The following is a 20,403-nucleotide window of genomic DNA, read 5'->3' as shown; positions in this document are numbered from 1 at the left end:
AGAGGAGCCTGGTGGGCTACAGTCTATGCGGTCGCAGAGTTGGACACGACTGAACACCTGAGCACATGCGTATGACGTTTAGAGGACAATGTGTGCAAAGTGTGTTGAGTGGTACCTGGGGCCTCACAGCTTAAGGAGCACTTGGTTTTCTGTGTCTGGCCTAGGGAGGCTGGGACGCTCACTCACAGGCCATGTATGGCATGGTGGCTGGGAAGACCAGCCTGCTGATGGCGATAATGTGGTTTGAAGGATTCCAATCAAACACCCGCTCTCCCTCCCAGCAAGAGGTTCCATGGGGCAAACTCTGGGGCTCCTGGGGCTGCATAATCAAGCACCACAAACTGGGTGGCTTAAAACAAGAGGAGTTGTTCTTTCTTGGTTCAGGAGACCACACGTCCAAATTTAGGATTGCTTCCTCCTGGAGGCTTAAGGGGAGAGTCTTACACATCCCTCGCTCATGGTGGTGGCTGGCTATCCTCAGCTCTCCTTGGCCTATAGATGTACCCCCCATCCCGCCATCTCTGCCTCTGTCTTCATGTGGTTGTTTTCCCTCTGTGTGCATCTATTTCTGTATCTCTTCTCCTCTTTGTATAAGAACACCAATCAGGGACTTCCCTGGTGGTCCAAGAGTTAAGAATCCACCTGCCAATGCAGGGGGCACAGCTTCGACCCCTGGTCCAGGAAGATCCCACCTGCTACAGGGCAACTAAGCCACGTAGTGTGCTACAGGTATTGAGCCTGCACACCCTACAGCAAGAGAAACAACTGCAACGAGAAGCCTGCATATTGCAATGAAAACTAGCCCATGCTCACCACAACCAGAGAAAGCCCACAGCAGTGAAGACCCAGGGCAGCCAAAAAAAAAAAAAAAAGACATCAGTCATACTGGATCCAGGCCCCTGCCCCCAACCCAGCCTAACTTCACTTAATTACATCTGCAAAGATCATATTTCCACATAAGTTCAAGTTTTGAGGTTCCAAGGAGGACATGAACTTGGGGGACATGCTTCAGTATGGGCTCCGTACTTGCAGAATGAATAGGGGAGTGAATGAGTGATTGCAAAGCCATCCATGTACGTCTGCACAAGTGTGTTGATGCAGGAGACCTGGGGCTGCTGCAGGGGCGGCTCCAGGACCTCCCCTCTTCCCGTCTAGGCTCCTCTGACCGCTGGCCTCTGCACCTTGAGAACAGCACACGGGCTGCCGCCTGACTCAGCCTGCTTTCAAGGAGACAACAATAATGTTTATTACAGGGGAAGGGTCATGACACACCGGGTGTTCTCTGCTTCCTTTCTGCCCAAGATCTCCAGGTTGTCTTTGTTTCTCTCCCCCTCCCCTTGGAACCAAGATAAACAGTAGGGATGGCTCGATGATCTTGAACAAATCACTTCCCTTTGATCCTCTGCCTCTAGTGTTTGCAAATGAAGGAGGCTAACCTGGATGCCTCTGAAGGTCTCGTGGTCTATGATTATTTCTGTTTTATTGCTGACAAAATTCAGTTCCATTCAGTCGCTCAGTCGTGTCCAACTCTTTGCGACCCCATGAATTGTAGCACGCCAGGCCTCCCTGTCCATCACCAACTCCTGGAGTTCACTCAAACTCACGTCCATCAAGTCAGTGACGCCATCCAGCCATCTCATCCTCTGTCGTCCTCTTCTCCTCCTGCCCCCAATCCCTCCCAGCATCAGGGTCTTTTCCAACGAGTCAACTCTTCGCATGAGGTGGCCCAAGTACTGGAGTTTCAGCTTTAGCATTATTCCTTTCAAAGAACACCCAGGACTGATCTTCAGAATGGACTGGTTGGATCTCCTTGCAGTCCCAGGGACTCTCAAGAGTCTTCTCCAACACCACAGTTCAAAAGCATCAATTCTTTGACACTCAGCTTTCTTCACAGTCCAACTCTCACATCCATACATGACTACTGGAAAAACCATAGCCTTGACAAAATTAGAGGCCAGGAAATCATGTTCTTGGGCTCCATGGGGGGCAAGACTCAAATCCAGATGCCCTCATTTCCAGCCTGTCTCTAAATTCCCTCTGTCGCCTCCTACAGGAAGCCCTCTGTGATTCGCTTAACTCGTGTGGTTCCTTGGGTTCTCACTGTGACTTTTGTGTGATACATGAATTCACAAATGCTAGCGTGCTGTTCAGCTGTCTGTGTTTTCCATGTTCTGTACCCCCCACTTTCCTCTGTATGCAAGAGCTATTTGCTGCCCTAGTCTGGCTCCCGGCACAGGGGTCGGTACACTGGGTCGTGGACCAGACTTAAAGTTATAAGCAGATGATTAAAGATGAGGAAATCTACCAAAAGGGAAAAAAAAAAGAGGAAGAAAAAGAACTTAGATGCTTTCAGTAGATGTCAGAAAAGCATTTAATCAAGTTCAACACCCATTGCTCTTAAAAACATAACAGTTAAAGGGTAGGAATAGATTTCCGCATGACAAAGAGCATCTCTGATCAGTAGCAACTTAATCCTTAAGAGTGAAACACTCTACAGCGTTTTCCAAGAGGTGCAGAATGCTACTGGAGAATGTGTCCAAAAGAGATCTGGGGGCCAAGCATTTAAAAACTCTGCTCTAAGTGGAATTCCCTTAATGTTAGTTGCAAGAACCTCTCTCACTAAAAATCATCACTTCAGAGTGAAGCTAGTGCTATGGGCTAGGAAAGATGCGGAGCAGAAGACTGAGAAACAAGGTTGCAAAATTAATGTTTTGAGATGGATACAGGTTAGGGCTTCAAAATAGATACAATATTTAGAAGTAATAAGATGGTATGGTGGCCAATTAAAAAAAAAGATGACGTCTTCCCTAGTGGATTAATGGTTAAGAATTCTCCTGCCATTGCAGGGGACACCAGTTCAATCCCTGGTCCAGGAAGATTCCACATGCTGTGGAGCAACTAAGCCCATGTACCACAGCTCCTGAAGCCCACGCTTTAGAACCCGTGCTCCATAACAAGAGAAGCCGCTGCAATGAGAAGCCTGAGCACCGCAACGATGAGTAACCCCCGCTCGCTGCAACTGGAGAAAGCCCGTGCACAGCAATGAAGACCCCGCACAACCATAAATAAATGAATAAAATTAAATAAACCAGCTCAAGGACACTGAATGAACCAGTTTGTTGGGGACTGAGGCATCCTTCATGTTTCCCTGGTGATGATCCTGCTCTTTCTCCATGGCATTTCTTGTCTCTCTCTGAATAAACAGCGAGCCCTCGGTATAACTCAGTCTTTCAGGGATGGGTGAGTCATCCAACTGGCCGGAGCTACCAAGATGCAGATGAAGTTTGGGTGTCATGAACCCAGCTGTCCTGGAGGGCCTTGGAAGAGCTGGATTGGGGCATGCCTGCCAGACGGCCCTCTGAGTGAACCCCAGGCTCTCTCAATTCCTTTTAAGGTAGCCTTCCCTCCTTCCTGTTTCTTTTCCTTTCCTCTCCTCAGCGTGGTTTTGCCACTGTTAATCTTTTGCCTTATTTTAGCCACCATTGTTTGTATGAGCGGCCAAGGGGGCGAGTATAACTTTCCGAGGACTGAGGGCCTCGGGCTTTGTGGAAGTTTGTTCCTTGAAGCCTAGGGGCCTTGCTGGTCAGCCCACTTCTCAATGGTCAGGGTTGCTGCTGGCCTGCAGACTGGATCATGGAGGATCACGGGCAAGTGCTCCCGAGCTTGGTATGTATGCATTGATCCCTGGAGAGCTCTCAAACCTGGGAACCAGCTCACTGGAGAGGGATGGTTTCTTGATATACTTTCTAATTCTTTAGGAATGTGTGGTTCAAAGGATTAAAAGGTAGATATAATGTAGTTTCCAAAAAAATGTGTTTTAAAATCATTTGGACTACCTACTTTTTTTTTTTGGCATTCTACTGTTCCAAAAGAAACATTAAATGTTGACTTAAAAAAAAATTAAAATAATACAATACAGGCATACTTTGGAGATACAATGGGTTTGGTTCCAGACCACTGCAATAAAGCAAATATCTCAATAAATTGAGTCACATGAAAAAAAAAAGTTAAAATAGTTATTAAAAATTTAAAAACTCTTGTTCAATTAAACATATTTTTAAAAATATATTTATGTATTTGACTTTGCCAAGTCTTATTTGCAGCACGTGGGGTCGGTCTAGTTCCCTGATCGGGGATCAAACCCTGGCACCCTGCATTGGGAGCTCGGACTCTTAGCCTCTGGACCACCAGAGAAGTCCCCACTTAAACCTTTAACACCAATGTCACTGCCCTGTCAGTGGTGTTTATCTTCCTTTGAAATTACCAAGTCTGATTTTTCTACCTCAATTGCCACAGTCGGTCACTTCCTGCCTCCCCTCAATCTCTTCCTTCCCTGGCAACTCAAGACTCATGGTTTTCTAGTATTTAAAGAATATGACTTAGTTTTCCAATCCTTTTTTTTTTTAATAAATTCTTTTTTCATTTTTTAAATTTTATATTGGAGTATGTTTTTTTAAGTTTTTGGATGTGGACCACTTTTTAAAGTCTTTATTGAGTTTGTTACAATATTTCTTGTGTTTTATGTTTTGGTTTTTTGGGCTCGAGACACGTGGGATCTAAGCTGCCCAACCCCACTTCCCTGCAGTGGAAGGCGAAGTCTCACCCCTCGACGGCCAGGGAGGCCCCTCCACTACTTTTCTTCACTCATTGTTTACTCATTCTTTCATGTCTTCAAAAAATTACTAAAACACACAAAAAGTTGTACATGATGTTATACCAGACATTGGCAAGGTGTTAAAGATAAACTAGATCAAGTCATTATGCTGTGCATCTTAAACATAAAAAAACTAGAAGAAAGAAGATAAATTAGATACATTCCTTGATTTACAGAACTTACAAATTCATAGTTTCCAATAAAGTAGTCCAATAACAAAATAATAAATAAAGACCATACTTGGTATGAAAAATATTGTTTGGATAAGTAATACAGTATATTCAGTACTTGGTACCCAATGTCAAAGGGCTGAGAGGTAAACGTAAGTCTTCTTTGCTTCCTGTCTGTAGTCTCCCGGTGCGTGTATCTTTCAGAAAGATGCTCTGCATATATGAGTGTATATTACTTCAGAAAACCACAAATGACTGCCTCCCTATGCACCTGCTGTTTTGACTTAATTTTGACAATTCAGACATCTGGAGGTCCTCCTCTATCGGTTCATTTAGGCTGTCCGGGACTTTTTTGTTTTCCTTCTATTTTTTGGCCTCACCTTTGCCTCATGCAAGACCTTAGTTCCCCAACGAGGGTTGGAACTGTGCCCTCTGCAGTGGAAGCGCAGGGTCTTAACCACTGGACCACCAGGGAAGTCCCATGCCTGGAGCTTTTTAATGATGGGCTTGTTATTTGGCTACTGGATGCATCATCGTTTCTTAAACCAACTCCCCATCCATGGAGTTTTGCATTGTAACCAAGGAAGAGCATACTGCCTCAGTGAGTGTCCTGGTTCGTAGGTTTTGATGCAAATAGGCTTTCAAATCTGCAGAATAAATTTTCCCGAAGTAGAATTACTAGGTCAAGGAGTATTTGCCTTTTATTTTCTGTAGCTACTGCTCAATTGCTCTCCATAAAGGTAGGCCCAATTGACACTCCAGCTTACGGTGTGGGAGCAAGAGACAGTGGTTTTTAACCTCAAAACCCCAAGCAAGGAAGAGCTTTTAAGTAAAATGAAAATCTGGAGAAAATTGGGTGAGAGCCTTTCTACCGCAAAGGGCAAGTCTAGCAGAGTTCCTGGCCAGCGGGCTCCCATTAGATGTCCACTCAAGCACGGCAGGGGGGTAGCCTGTGATTCCTCCAGACAGACTGTGGCCTGTAAAGTTCCTTCCTGGTGGGGTGGGGGACAGAAGTTGTCCAGGCCCCTCCTCTGTCGACTCATCTATCATCAAGTAGCTGAGAAGCACCAGGAGCTTTAAAATTACAATATAAGGGACTTTCCTGGTGGTTCAGGGGTTGAGACTCCAATTTGCAAGGCAGGGGATGCGGGTTCAACCCCCTGGTTGGGGAACTAGAATCCCACCTGCCGTGGGGCAACTAAGCCTGTGTGCCACAACTAGAGAGTCCATGCGCTGCAACGGAAGACCTTGCATGCCACAACTGAGATCCGATGCAGACAAATAAACAAATTTTTTTTTTTTAATTACAAGATAATGTTGCCAAGTAAGAACATTATTTTTAAAGAGGTACCATTCACGGACATTACCTAGGGTTGGGGGAAAAGGGGCCTGGGGAGTTAGTGTTGAATGATTATAGGGTTTCTGTTTGGGGGGATGAGAAGGTTCTGGAAACGGGTGGTGAAGCTAGTTGCCCAACACTGTGAATGTGCTTAATGCCGTTGCACACTTAAAAATGCCTAAAAATGTTAAAATTTGTTATGAATAATTAACCACACACAGAGGAAAGCTGTAATTCCCCGTAGCCATCTTCTCATGAACTAAAGGACACTAAGAAATAGGAAAGATCTAATCTAAGAATAAAAAGAGAATACACAGAGCTTTTAGTATGGCTTGCTCCATTGACCCACAGTTCTCATTTCTCCTTGAACTGGAGGGGGCCTAGTGGTGCCTAGTGCTGGCTTGTCCACTGGGGCATGGGAGCCAGGGAGGCCTTGAGAGCTGGAGACATGGGAACTCAGATTGGGCTGTCTGGAAAAGATCCTCACTCTGACTTGGGAGGCCTGGGGCTAACCCACTCCCCCTAAGCCATGCCCTGTTCTGAGGTGCTGGGCCCACTCTTGGCCATCTTATATTTTTGCATTTAAACAAAAGAAGCCTCTTGCTGGCTTGCTGTTAAATGCTTTGGGGTTTTTTTGGGGGCCACATTCTGCACCAGGGATCGAACCTGTGCCCCCTGCAGTACAGGCACAGAGTCTTAACCACTGGACACCAGGGGAAGTTCTATCCCTGGGTGTTTGTTGAGCCCAGTGAGAATGAAGCAAGCAGCGACCTGGGTGTGGTCTTTGTCACCATATGTCCGTGTCCCCAGCAGCTCACTTTGCAAAAAGAGCCTTTGCCCAGCTCTGTCTGCAAGCCAGTGAGTGGAACAGGAGTCTGAAACTCCTTGGTGGCTCTGAGCAGACATCTCTGCTGGGGCTCAAGGGGTCAGAAGCGCCTCCCAGAGAGATGCTGAGCCTTCTGCACGGATATGGGGCCTCGCTGGGTGCTCGGTGTGTTACCAGTGAGAACTGTTGTCCCAACTCTATCGTCAAGCCACCTGGCCTGCTGGTCTCGGTGCTTTTAGAGGGTGTGGGTTGTGCACATGGGCTTGCTCTTCTGGAACACGGTAGCAAGCCCCTGAGCCTCAGGCTGTGTCTGGCCTCAGGCTCTGACTTTTTTCACCTCTCCCATGTGGGGTTTGTGGTCCTCACCCTGTTTGCACGGACAGAGGGCCAGTCCTTGGAAAGACTGTGGCACTCGATTGATTCCATGGCCACAGAGTCCCCTACTGGCCCAGTCACTGCAGAGCCAGCTCATGACTGTCAGAGCAGGAAGCGGCTTCTGGCTGTCACTAACCCTCATTTCACAGTCAAAATCCAGATTCCAGGAGGCAAGGTGGTCAGCTGGCACTTGAACCCAGTCCGTGTGCTACCTGAGGCCCTGAACGCTCTGGTTGGTACATTTTAAATCTTCAAGGGTGTTTGTTATAAGAAGACTCTAAGGAGTGAAGTAGGTCAGACAGAGAAGGAGAAATATCATATGATATCCAGTATATGTGGAATCTAAAAAGAAATGATACAAATGAACTTACAAAACAGAAAGAGACTCACAGACTTAGAGAACAAAGTTATGGTTGCTGGGGGAAAGGGGGGAATGGATAGTTAGGAAGTTTGGGACAGACAAGTCCACACGGCTATATTTTAAGTGAATAACCAACAAGGACCTTCTATACAGCACAGGGAATTCTACTCAATGTTATATGGCAGCCTGGATGGGAAGGCAGCTTGGGGGAGAATGGATACGTGTATATGTATGGCTCAGTCCCTTCATTGTTCCCCTGAAACTGTCACAACATTGTTAACTGGCTATACTCCAATACGAAACAAAAGGCTTTAAAAAAATGGAAAAAAAGAGAGACTAGATATTTCCCGATGGTCCAGTGGTTAAGACTTCGCCTTCCAATGCAGGGGATGCAAGTTCTGTCCCTGTTCAGGGAGCTAAAATCCCACATGCCTTGTGGCCCCAAACCCAAAATATAAAACAGAAGCAATATTATAACAAGTTCAAGAAAGACTTTTAAAATGGTCTACATCAAAAAAAAAAAAAAATTAAAAAAAAGAGACCCTAAAGCTGTGAGTTCATAGTGGACAGAAACACGGCCTACCTTCCCTCCAGGCATGCCCCCCCCTCAAAAGCCCTTGTCAGAGTGTCGGCCCAGGCTGCTGGCCACGCAGCCAATGCGGCGAGTTTCCATTTGACTAACGGTTGTCAGGAAGGTGTTCACCGGGCGCTGTGACTGCCAGGCTGACATGGCTCCTCCCGTGGGCGGCAAACGCATGCGTCCCATTAAGAAAATTGCTACTCTGAAAACGAGCTCTGAAGGGAACTTTTTGGCTCTTACTAAAATTAATAAAGCAACACGCCCCACACCTGAAATTTAAAAGAAGGAAAAGGGGAAAATATTAACATCCACCCAGGAGGAAAAAAACCTCTGTTATTTAGCCTGATCTCAGAACTCAACAGAAGAAACTCTCCCTGAAGCGAACTTAAGCTCACCATCGTCCATCCTTCAGGAGCGGTGGCACCTCACCCTTGTCTCCTGCCTCTCTAGCGAGACGAAGCTCAGGCAGAGGCTGCTTCAGACACAAGCGAATTATGCTGTTTGCCTCTTGAGAATTCCCCACAGTCCCGTGAGCTCCCTGGAGACATTCCCGGGGTGGCTGTGGATTGGGGCGGTCTTGCTGAGTGAGTCTTTTTTCTTTTTTTAAAGACTGATTTATTTATTTACTTTTGGCTGTGCTGGGTCTTCGCTGCTGCAAGCGTGCTTTCTCTAGTAGCAGAGAGCAGGAACTACTCTCCAGTTTTAGGACTCGGGCTTCTCACTGCGGTGGCTTCTCTTGTTGTGGAGCACGGGCTCTTTGGTAAACGGGCTTCAGTAGTGGCAGCATGTCGGCTCCGTAGTTGTGACTGGATTTTAAAGCACAGGATCAATAGTTGTGGTGCGTGGGCTCAGTTGCCCTCAGGCATGTGGGATCTTCCAGGACCAGGAATCAAACCTGTGGCCCCTGCATTGGCAGGCAGATTCTTAACCACTGGACCACCCGGGAAGTCCTTGCCAAGTGAGTCTTGTCTGAAACACTTGAGTCCTGAAGAGTTCTTTACTAAAGAAGTGTCAGGAGGTTATCAGACGTGCTTACCCAGAGGGAGCAGAAGAGGGAGTTTGAGGGCTCTACTCCCAACTGGCAGGGGCCTGAGGCTGATAGTGGGTCCAGGCCTGCTGAGATGTGAGTTGGTGTCTCAGGTTCCCCGTGGTCCAGTGTATGGTGGGGATACGGCTCAGGGAAGCCACCTGAACCCCGGAGCCCGGCCTCCCCCAGGGCTGAGGCACAGCCTTTATAGACAGGCCATGTGTTTGACAACACTTACCGCATCCTGTAGCCAGATGGTCTAAACAACCCATCCGTGGTACGGGTATGTAAATATTTTCCGTATTTATCATGCTGCTGTGGTATTGACATTAACAAGGATGAAGAATTACACTCCGTGCAGTAATGCACCAGTCAGGCCACAGGAGGACCACCAAAGCTGGCCCTCCCTCTGCCATGGAGGGAACAGATTTCAGGACAAGCCTGGCCTCTTGCTCCCTCCTGCCCCGACACCGTTTCCCTCACCCAGAGGCCCTGGAGAGCCTTCCTCTCAGAGCTCTTGGCCAAGACAGAGATTCTTATCATGAGCAGTATGTTTTTCGGTTAGCAGAGCTCTGTGGTCAGCCTGTTGCCCTCTTTGCTTTGCCTACTAGGAAGTCCACAGCTAAGTGGTTTGTTTTTTTTTTCCAATTCATTTGCATGTAGATTGTCCTCAATTAGGAGTCTCAGCACAGAAGATCATGTGAGGTGTCTTAGGGGCAGGCCTGGGGGTGGGGGAGTGGTGTACATCCCTCTATTCACAGAACTAATCACACAGCCCCACTAAGAATCCAGGGAGCTAAAGTGTAATTCAGAAGAGGAAATTGGATCAAGCCGGACTTCCACAGGGAATGCTGTGGAAGGAACAAACAAATTCACACAGGACGCAGAGATAAGAGTGCCCCGGCCCCCAGGGGACAGAGGTGAAGACTCCAGTGTGTGTGTCTCCCTGTAAACACAGGTAATTGGACTTTGTTCAGTGTTTTGGATTCTATTTTAGTGTTGCTTTCCCTTCTGCCAAGACTGCAGTGTTGCAGACTGTTGGAACCCAAGGGAGAAGTCTTTTCTTATTATTAATTTAAAAAATTATTGGAATATAGTTGATTTACAATGTTCTGTTAGTTTCAGGTGTACAGCAAAGTAATTCAGTTATATATATATATACATGTATTCATTCTTTTTCACATTCTTTTCCACATTCTTTTCCCACATAGGTGATTGCAGAGTGTTGAGTAGAGTTCCCTGTGCTATACACTAGGTCCTTGTTAGTTATCTGTCTAATATTTAGTACTATGTGTACGTTAATCCCAAGCTCCTAATTTATCCCTCCCCGTCAGGTTTTCCCCTTTGGTAACCATAAGTTTGTTTTTGAAGTCTGTGAGTCTACTTCTGTTTTGTAAATAAGTTCACTTATGTCATTTTTTTAAGAATTAGGTTCCACGTATGAGTGATGTCATGTGATATTTGTATTTCTCTGTCTGCCTTACTTCACTTAGTATGATAATCTCTAGGTCTGTCTGTGTAGTTGCAAATGGCATTATTTCATTCTTTTGATGGCTGAGTAGTATTCCATTGTATAAAATAAGCAACGTCGTCTTTACCCGTTCCTCTGCCGATGGACACTCAGGTTGCTTCCACGTCTTGGCTGTTGTAAGCAGCGCTGCAGTGAACGTTGGGGTGCGTGTATCTTTTAAAATTATGGCTTCCTCTGGATATATGCCCAGGAGTGGAGTTGCTGAATCATACAGTAACTCTATTTTTAGTTTCTTAAGGAACCTCCGTACTGTTCTCCATAGTGGTTGTACCAATCTGCATTCCCACCAACAGTGTAGGAGGAGTCCCTTTGCTCCATACCTGGAAAGGCCTTTTAGACATCAATCTTCTCACTGTACAGCTGGGGAAACTGAGGCCCAGAGAGGGGAACAGACTTGCTCAGAGTCAGCCAGCTAGAACTCTGTTCTCAGCCCCCACACCTGGGATCACTACCCACCCCCCAACCCATCACAGGAAATTCCACCAATATCTCTGTCCACACTGTACCAGTCCCTTCTCTGGGCAGGACCATTCAAAGTCATTCTTTTTATGGCCTAAAAAGAATGACTGTTAAAAAGAAGGTTGAATTGATCAGCTGATGGATGGCCTGATTAGTCCATTGGATCATTGGAGAAATCTCCCAGCCTTCCCAGCAGCTGTTTGAATGTTACCACAGGGCTTGATTTCAGCGTTTATTCCACTGGGATTTGGGGAGTGGCAAATCAGTCTTTTCCTCAGACTCATTCAAGCACTGACTTCTCTCAGTGACTCATATGTGAGAGCGTGGAAGAGCTTCATAACAGAAATTTCCCCCAAACCCATTAGAGGGCTTGACTGCTGTGTCAGTGTTCTGCTGCTGCAACAGAGTACCCCCCCGCCCCAGCTTAGTGGCTGAAAGCACCATTTATTTGTTGATGGCGTGGCAATTCGGGCAGGGCTTCCTGGGGACGGCTCATCCCTGCTCCGCTGATGTCAACTGGGATGGCTTGACTCAAGGTGGAAGAGGCATTTCCACACATGACCCAGCTCCCATGGCCGGTGGGTGGGTATAGGCTCTTGACTATCAGTTGAGGCACTGGTTCCTCTGTGCATGACCCCTCCCCATGGCTGGATTGGCTCAGTGATCTCCAGCTATTTGGACTTCTTACATGATGGCTGCCCACTCCCCCAGCGGACAGACAGACACATCCATGCCTCCTCCTTCTCCTCCATCCTCTTCTTTTCTTAAAAAAAAATCTAATTTTTTTATTGAAGTGAAATACCTATAGTGTAAAATGTATCACTTTAACCATTGCTTTAATTGAAGCATAGTTGGGATTGATACACACATACACTTATAGACACGATGTATAAAATAGATAACTGATGAGACTATAGAGGGATGAAACTAGAGGGAACTCTGTTCAGTGCTCTCTGGTGACCTAAGTGGGAATTAAGACCAAAAAAAGAGGGAATATTTGTATACATGTAGCTGATTCATTTTGCTGTAGAGTGGAAACTAATACAACATTGTAAAGCATTTGCACTCCAATACAAATGAACTAAAAAACAACAGCATTGTGTTAGTTTCAGGTGCATGCTGTAACCATTTTTAAGTGTACAGATCTGTGGCAATGTGCATTCATATCGTTGCAACCATCTTCACCACCCACAGAATCCTTTTCACCTTGCAAAACTGAAAATTTATCCCCATTAAGCACTTAACTCCCCGTCCTCCTTCCCCCAGCACCTGGCAGCCACCCTGCTACTTTCCATCTCTCTGGGCTTGACTCTTACGGGTGCCTTATATAAATGGAATGAGAGAGTATTTGTCCTGTTTGTCTGGTTGATCTCACTCCGCATAGCGTCCTCGAGGCTCATCCATGTTGTCGTATGTGACGGGGTGTCCTTCCTTTCGAGGGCTGTATACTGTTCCTTTGTATAGATCACATTTTGCTCATGCATCTACCTGCTGGCAGGGCAGCCTGCCTTCTGCTGTTGTCACTAGTGCTGTTGTGAACACGGTGCTAACATCTGCTGGAGCCTCTGCCTTCAGTGAGTCTCAACCAGTCCTTCCTTAAGGTTCTGCTCCAGTGTGACTCCGCCTCCCCAATTCTCCCAGTTCTGTTGGTCAGTACAGGACATGGGGCCAGACTGGATTTAAAGAACAGGGACTTCCCAGGGCCCTGGCCCACGAGGGGCCACCAAGGTAAACATCCAGCACAGCCACTCTGGGAGAAGCTCTTTGCAAAAGAGGCAGGTGGATCCACTCACGCTAACGCATCCCCGCTGATGGATGCCCCTGGATCTCCCGGGCTCCCAGAGGCCGGGTGCTATGGGAGAAGCTGCAGTCAGACCCCAGTGGTCCCCTGCCTCCAGGCAGCTGCAGCGTCTGCCGTCTGCTCTGTACTGCTAATGGCTGCGCCTCCTATTACATAATCTGTTATTCTGGGCCGCACCAGGCCCTGGTTACTTGTCAAAAGTTTCTAAAAGCCAGCTGTATCAGCTCCAGGCAACTGGGGGCGCTGCCCCTCCCTCGTAGTATTAGTCACTCTGTACTTAGCTAAATTTAACTTTTTATCATCCAAATGATATTTTTGTGGGCTTGGGATTTTACATAATGCTACCAACTGCTGCAGGCTAAGAATTTCTCCTTTCTGTTAAGCGTGTGTGTGAGTGTGTGTGTTGGGTGTTTTCCCCGTGAACTTTTACACGCCCAAAGCAGCCCTGTTCAGCTCCTCTCCCCGCTCTGCCCTCCCGGACCCGGGTTTGTTCTGCAGGCTTGGTTTCGCCTCCTACCAGCTGGGAGCAGATCACCCCTAACAGCTTCCTAATGGCCCTGCTAATGTGTCCTTCCTCACTCGAGGCCCCTTCACTTTGAAGGTCTCTGAGGGTTTCCCTGCTGCCTCCATGCCTGGGCTTCAGAGAGAGATGTTCAGGTTCAGAGTTGAGTGTGTTGAGAAAGCAGAGGGAAGGAACCAGAAAGGGTTGGTGGGTGGTGACTGGAAAGGGACAAGAAATAAGAAGCCCAGCCATTGCCCCCCCTTGCCCCTCAGGGCTGAGGGTCCAGGAAGCAGGGTCTTTCTCTGTACTTGTGGGTGGCGGCGTGGAGTATTCAGGGCTGAGGGTGCTGAGTGGGGACACCCGTCCTCTCCTTGGGGTGGTTCCGGAGCAGGAGCGGGGGATTGGGCATGCAGCGTGGCCACCCTGACTCTCCCAGAGCTCTCGCTGCTCAGCAACGGCGGCCCACCCTGAGGTCTCGTGCAGTCCACATAACCGTGCACGGGAGGTGTCTGCTGCCGTTTCCCAGGTGGGGAGACCGAGGATGGGGTCGGCCGCAGTGTAGTAAGTAGTTGTGGTAGTAACTACAGCGGCGGCAAGCACTGGGTGCCTGCTGTGTGCCGGGCGCGGTGCGAGCACCTGCCTTCCTGAGCTCATGGGCCCTTCTTGGCGGTCCTGTGAACTAGGTAGTAGTGTTAGCACTCTTTATTTTAAAAAAAAAAAAATACTTATTTTATTTCTTATTTATTTGGCTGTTCTGGGTCTTAGTGGCGGCATGCGGGATCTTTTGTTTTCTTTAACTGCAGCATGTGAGATCTAGTTCCTTTCCCAGGGCTCGAACCCAGGCCCCCTGCATTAGGAGCAGGGAGCCTCAGCCACTGGACCAGTAGTGAAGTCCTAGTGTGAGCGCTCTTCTACAGATAAGGAAGCCAAGTCCAGAGGAGTTAAGCAGCTGGCTTCAGGCCACAGGGCCTAGAGATGGCAGAGCCAGATGTCAAAACCTGTCCGCCCGGGGCGCTAAGCCGATTCCCAGGGCCGGGCTGCTGACAGGCGGCAGAGACCAGACTCAGACTGCGCCCTGTGCCTGCTGCGAAGCATCACTGAGCTGATTCTGGCCTCATCTAGTTGTCAGGTCTCCTCCTGCCAGAGGACTGTAAGGTGCAGCAGGCTGTGCATTGTGTCTGGGCCTCTCAGGGAGAGTTAGCTTGACCCTGGGGAGAAGAACCAGGTGCCAGGGGACAGGGACAACAGAGAAACTCACTCTCATGCCTTTTTTAGAAATCTTTTCAGAATGTATTACTCATTTTAAATTATTTTATTAAAAATCAGGAACTCCTAGCTATGTACCTAAAAGAATCAAAAACATATGTCTACATAAAAACTTGTACATGAATGTTCTCAGCAGCATAATTCATAATAGCCCCAGAGCGGAAACAACCCAAGTGTCCATTCACAAATGAGCGGATGAACAAGAGTCGATCCACACAGTGCCGTGCTGTTCAGCCACAAAAGAAGAACGAAGTACTGACACATGCCACGATGTGGATGAACCTTGAAAACATGATTCGAAGTGCAAGCAGTCCAACACACAAGGCCACGTGAAATGTCCAGTGTAGACAAATCTGTAGACAGAAAGCAGATGGCACTGGCCAGGGGCTGGAGGGAAGGGATTTGCCGAGTGACTGCTAATAGACGTGGGATTTCCTTGATGGGGGGCGATGTTGGGGTGTGTGATGTTCCAGAGCTCGAGAGAGGTGATAGTCACACAACTTTATGAATGTACTAAATGCGGCTAAACCGTACCCCTTAGAAGGGTCATGGGACTTCCTTGATGGTCCAGTGGTTAAAAATCTGCCTTCCAATGCAGGCAATGCAGGTTCAAGCCCTGTTTGGGGAAATAAGATCCCACATGAATTTTTTTTAAAAAATGGGTTAATTTTGTGGCATGTGAATTACATCTTAATAAATCAGAAAGTCAAGAGCCATACCTTCAGATGGAATCAAAAGCTGGACAGCCCATACCTGTTATCAGCAACCTGGACAACTTGCTTGGGTACCACTGCCGTTTGCATCCATCCCTCTCTGCCCATTCTTCAGCCACCTGCCTCCCCCGGTCTCCATGTCAACGGAGGATGGAAACAACAGTGTTTAACTCCAGCCGTGCTACCCACTCGTTTGGAACTTACACTCTCGACCAGGGCCAGCTTTAGACATGTGGACGTCTGGGCAAGCTAGTCATTTGGCACCCCATCAAACCAGTATTCTTTAAGTGTTTGTTTGACATTTATTTAGTGGGGATGAAGAGAGACTGATATTCTATTAATAGCAGTTGTGTAGAGAAACAGATTCACTTACTAATTCATGTCCACCGACTAAAACATTGAGGGATCTGAAAATTTTTCAGGAAAGCAATTCTGACTTCTGTTCTCAAAGGATGGGGTTTGCTTTTTTTTTTTTTTCTTTTTTTCACCCTCTTGCAATTTTCCAAGTCATTGAAGAGGCATATTGAAGATTTAGATTTAAAGCTGAAAGAAGAGGAGCTAATGTATAACATGATGACTACAATTGATAACACTGTAGTATTGTATAAGGGAGATTTGCTAAAAGAGTAGAGCTTAAGTGTTCTCACCACAAAACAACAACAGTAAAACCAACATGGTGATAGAATAATAAACTCAATGGTGGGAATCCTTTCACGGTGCGTACGTCTATCAGATCATCATACTGTACACTTTTTATTTTTTTTTAATTGAAGTATGGTTGGTTTACAATGTTGTCTTGGTTTCAGGTGTATAGCAAGATGATTCAGTTATACATATACATATATATTCGTTTTCAGATTCTTTTCCATTATAGATTTTTACAAGATATTGACTTTAGTTCCCTATGCTACATAGTAGGTCCTTGTTGTTTATCCCTTTTATATATAGTAGTGTACATATCAGAGAAGGCGATGGCACCCTACTCCAGTACTCTTGCCTGGAAAATCCCATGGACAGAGGAGCCTGGTAGGCTGCAATCCATGGGGTCGTGAAGAGTTGGACACGGTTGAGTGACTTCCCTTTCACTTTTCACTTTCATGCATTGGAGAAGGAAATGGCAACCCACTCCAGTATTCTTGCCTGGAGAATCCCAGGGACGGGGAACCTGGTGGGCTGCCGTCTATGGGGTTGCACAGAGTCAGACACGACTGAAGTGACTTAGCAGCAGCAGCAGTGTGCATATGCTGGGCTCCCTGGTAGCTCAGCTGGTAAAGAATCTGCCTGCAATGCGGGAGACCCCGGTTCGATTCCTGGGTTGGGAAGAGCCCCTGGAGAAAGGAACAGCTACCCACTCCAGTATTCTGGCTTGGAGAATTCCATGGAGGGAATTCCATGGGGACCCCAGCAGGGTACAGTCCATGGGATCGCAAAGAGTCGGACATGACTGAGCGACTTCCACTTTCAGTGTTTGTATGCTAATCCCAAACTCCTACTTTGTGCCACCCCACCTTTCCCATTTGGTAATCCTAAACTTATTTTCTATATCTGTGGGTTTATTTTGTAAGTTCATTTGTATCGTCTTTTTCTCTAGGTCTATCCATGTTGCTGCAAATGGCTTTATTTCATTCTTTTTATGGCTATACACTTGAAGTATATCACAATTTTATTTGTCGACTATACTTCAGTAACACTGGGGGAGGGAGCTCAAAGGAATAAAATGTCTTTGTTCCTGGTAAACAGCAACACACTGCACATCATTTAGTTCCAGAACTTCCCTCCATGCCCCCCTAGACCACAGCTACAGGCGTGCACGGAACACGTGTGCAGGAAGTCTCAGCCTGGAATTGTGTTCTCTTTTGATGTTTCATCCCCTTTAAGGGAGCAGGCTGATTGGCTTTTCGCCTTTTGTGTGAGTGGTCATGGGAGGAAAGCCAAGTCCTCCCGCAGCATCTTCCTACTTTATTTCAGTGTGCTTTTGCCCCGCTGCCCCTAGAGCTCTGTCCCGCCAGGAGCTGCCTTGCTCTTTAAGTTGACCCTGCATTCAATTTTTGGATTTTAAATGCTTTCTTTTGTCAGAAAAATCATTTCCCCACCATGCACCCCTGTGTGAAGAGTGAGCATCCTTTCTCGCAGCCCCCCTCGGATCTTCTGCAGCGGGTGGTAGGGGGAAGGGGGTGTGTGAGTCACAGCTGACCTTCTCACCTGGAAGAGGTGACATCCTGGGAGAGGTGCACACAGTGGAGGGGAGTCACGCTGAAGCCGGCTCGACTTTGACTAAACCTCTTGGCAGGTTTCCTGACCCCTCAAATGGGGAGATGGGCACTCTCCTAGAGGGGTTGGTGGTTGTTGGTGGAGCTAAGAAGCAGAAGAGAGGAGAAGTCCTGCAGAGGCAGGGCATGTACGCCAGGGCAAGCCAAGGGTTCTGATGGGATGGAGCCGGGGAGCTGGCCGAGTTAGTGTGTCTGGGAGGGGAACTGGCACCTGGGTCACCTGGGATGTTTCGTTCTTCAGGGGTTGCACATGTAAGTGCGGGGCAGAGAAGGAGCCTCAACCCCTGCAGGCCGGTCCCAAAGAGGAATTCACAGCATTTGCCGAGGCTTCCCCCGGAGGGAGCGTGGGACTGCAGTGGGGTGGGCGGCGTGTGAAAAGCCGATCTCTGTCGTTTGCAGCCACACCTCCCACCACTGTGCCGTCGCTGGTTATCTTTTCACCTCCCTAGTTCGCTTCTCTTCCTCCTCTGAACTCTCACCGTCTGTGCCCTCATTCTGCAATGTATCACTTTCATTTTTCTGGGGCACCATGAAACCCCCCTCTTCTTTGATTTTTACCTCTGGTGTCCCTGGTTGCCAGGGACACCCAGCACCAAACACCCAGCACCCAGGCTGAGGTGCCTGGCCTCAGCCCCAGGAGTAGGGTTGCTCTGGAGGAGGGTTCCTGCAACAGTCAAGGCTTCTGCCTTCCCATCATAGTCACTGGGAGGCCTCCAGGACTGCTGCCTGCCTCCTGGGCACCGTGCACGGGAAGCACCGATGTCAGACAAACAAGAACACGTCTTTGTAACCAAAAGTGGGGTCTGGCTGCTCGAAGCTCAAAAACCAGTAGAGAGGCCAGGTTGGTGGAAAGGAAATGGATGCCAGCAAACGGGGATCGGGGGAGGCGGTACACCTGTCCAAAGGCTGACTTTCCCTCCCCCACCATGCTGCACCAACAATCAGGGGGCAAGAGATTTTATAGATGGAGAGAGGGGGCTCCAGGCAGAAACAGCAGAGTCAGCTCTGATGCTCATCTTGAAATTGGTCTTCAGCGGTCTGACCAGCGGTCATCTTGGTGGTTTTAAGTATAGTTAATCTTCAGTTCCAGGATTGTTTCCATTTCTTTGAGGCCAGTTCTCGGAATTGTGGCAGCTTGTGTCATGGCTTGTGTCTGGTCATCGTGTAGTTAACTTCTTCCACTTAGTGGGGGTCTCTATCTGCGAAACAGCTGCCAGGACACGGCTGGGAATGTTACCTATAGCCCTTGAGGAGGAACTGGAGGTCCTTGACTATGTTTAATGACCAAACTATCATTATTTGGTCTCCTTTGACTGTTTTCCTTTGTTTCTGCATCTTCTTACTTCTCCGATTAAGCTTATTGTTTGGCTCAAGTTTTTCCACAGACAAAAGGCAGGCTGTGGGCATGGTTGTGGAGGGTGGGGTGGGCAAGGACCACAGGGGTCCTGCTCCGTTTCATGTTGAGCTGCACACGTGGTTCAGGGGAGCATCTTGTGTCCTGGGGGGAGCCCTGGATCGGGTGGCGGCTTTCATGGTGCCTGCGCATGTTCTATGCTCTTGTAGGCTGGCTGCACCCCGGGACTCCCTGGAAATCTGTTTCTCCACCTCTTTTCATTTTGTTGTGAGTGCTCGTCTCTGGCCTCTGGTGGAGGTGGGCCTCCAGCCACATACTGCCCAAGTTCAGGGGCTTGATTAGAAGGTGAGAGTCATCTGCATCTCCCCGAGAGGCTGACTGTGACCCTGTCCCAGGCATCAAGATGCTGGCTAACTGCTGACCGAGAGCTCCGGGCTGTTATATCCCGCCCCTCCGCATCCCCGTCTCCCGCCTGCCTCCCCTCTGCAGCTTGAGGTCCCGAGGTCCCGCAGTCCCAAAGGTTGATGGGTGAAAAGCCTCAGGTTTGAGGCTGAGGGTGCCACGCTGGGCTTCTGAAACAAAAAAGCTTCCCACATGTGCTAGAGATGGGGGTTTGGGTTCCTCGGGCTGTCTTCCTAACAGAGGAAGTCACGGGCAGTGTCGGGTGGATCAACCTCCAGGAACGTGTCCTGGAAGGAGTCCCTTTTGTCAAATGAAGACTCCTTTAGCCAGGTGTCCCACTCCTGTCCTCTGGTCACATCTGGATTTCTCTGGCGTTACTCAGGATGAGGCCTGGCCATGTGGATTTCCCAGTGGGCTCTGAAAAATCAGAGCGACTAGGTATCTCACCCCTTCGCCCTCTGGCCTTCTCCCTGCAGGATGCTGGCCAGGCTGCCCTGGTGCCCCATACCCTTCTGTGGGCCTCAAGAGTAGGACATCAGCGCTGCCTTCTCACGCAGACCCGCAGGTAAGGACTGCCCCCCTCAAGCTGTGGAGTTTGGGGGTGCAGGGGCTCAACTGCCGTTTCCTCTTCTGTAAATATCTGACTTTGTCTGATTTACATGGGGTAGATTGTATTCATCAATCCTGCGTCTTGTAGATATTGACTCATCTTCACCTAGCAGGAAGGAGTGATGTTCTGTCTCTGGTAGCTTTGGCTTCCCCAGGGCAGCCTG

General features: G+C 48.1%; 1 protein-coding gene across 16 annotated transcripts in view; it reads left to right on the top strand.

Annotated features, from left to right (window-relative positions):
- Positions 1 to 20,403, top strand: part of PITPNM2 (phosphatidylinositol transfer protein membrane associated 2) — a 159,753-nt gene that overhangs the window by 19,240 nt on the left and 120,110 nt on the right. For 14 of the 16 annotated variants that reach the window (XM_025267759.3, XM_025267755.3, XM_025267753.3 and 11 more), the window contains one exon: positions 20,107 to 20,195. The exons of 1 other annotated variant lie outside the window; for it this stretch is intronic. Coding sequence is in view for 6 of the 15 variants with exons in the window: in XM_025267741.3 (XP_025123526.1) it covers positions 20,107 to 20,195 (89 nt within the window). In the remaining 9 variants the exon portion in view is untranslated. Of the gene's footprint in view, positions 1 to 8,173; positions 10,291 to 20,106; positions 20,196 to 20,403 lie in introns of those variants that run through there. One more of the 16 variants, XM_025267743.3, reaches the window with a different exon arrangement.

Source organism: Bubalus bubalis, chromosome 17, assembly GCF_019923935.1.
Source record: "Bubalus bubalis isolate 160015118507 breed Murrah chromosome 17, NDDB_SH_1, whole genome shotgun sequence".
In the NCBI taxonomy this organism is placed as follows: Eukaryota; Metazoa; Chordata; class Mammalia; order Artiodactyla; family Bovidae; genus Bubalus; species Bubalus bubalis.
Note: the sequence above shows the minus strand (reverse complement) of the source record. Positions and strands in the feature narration are given on the sequence as shown.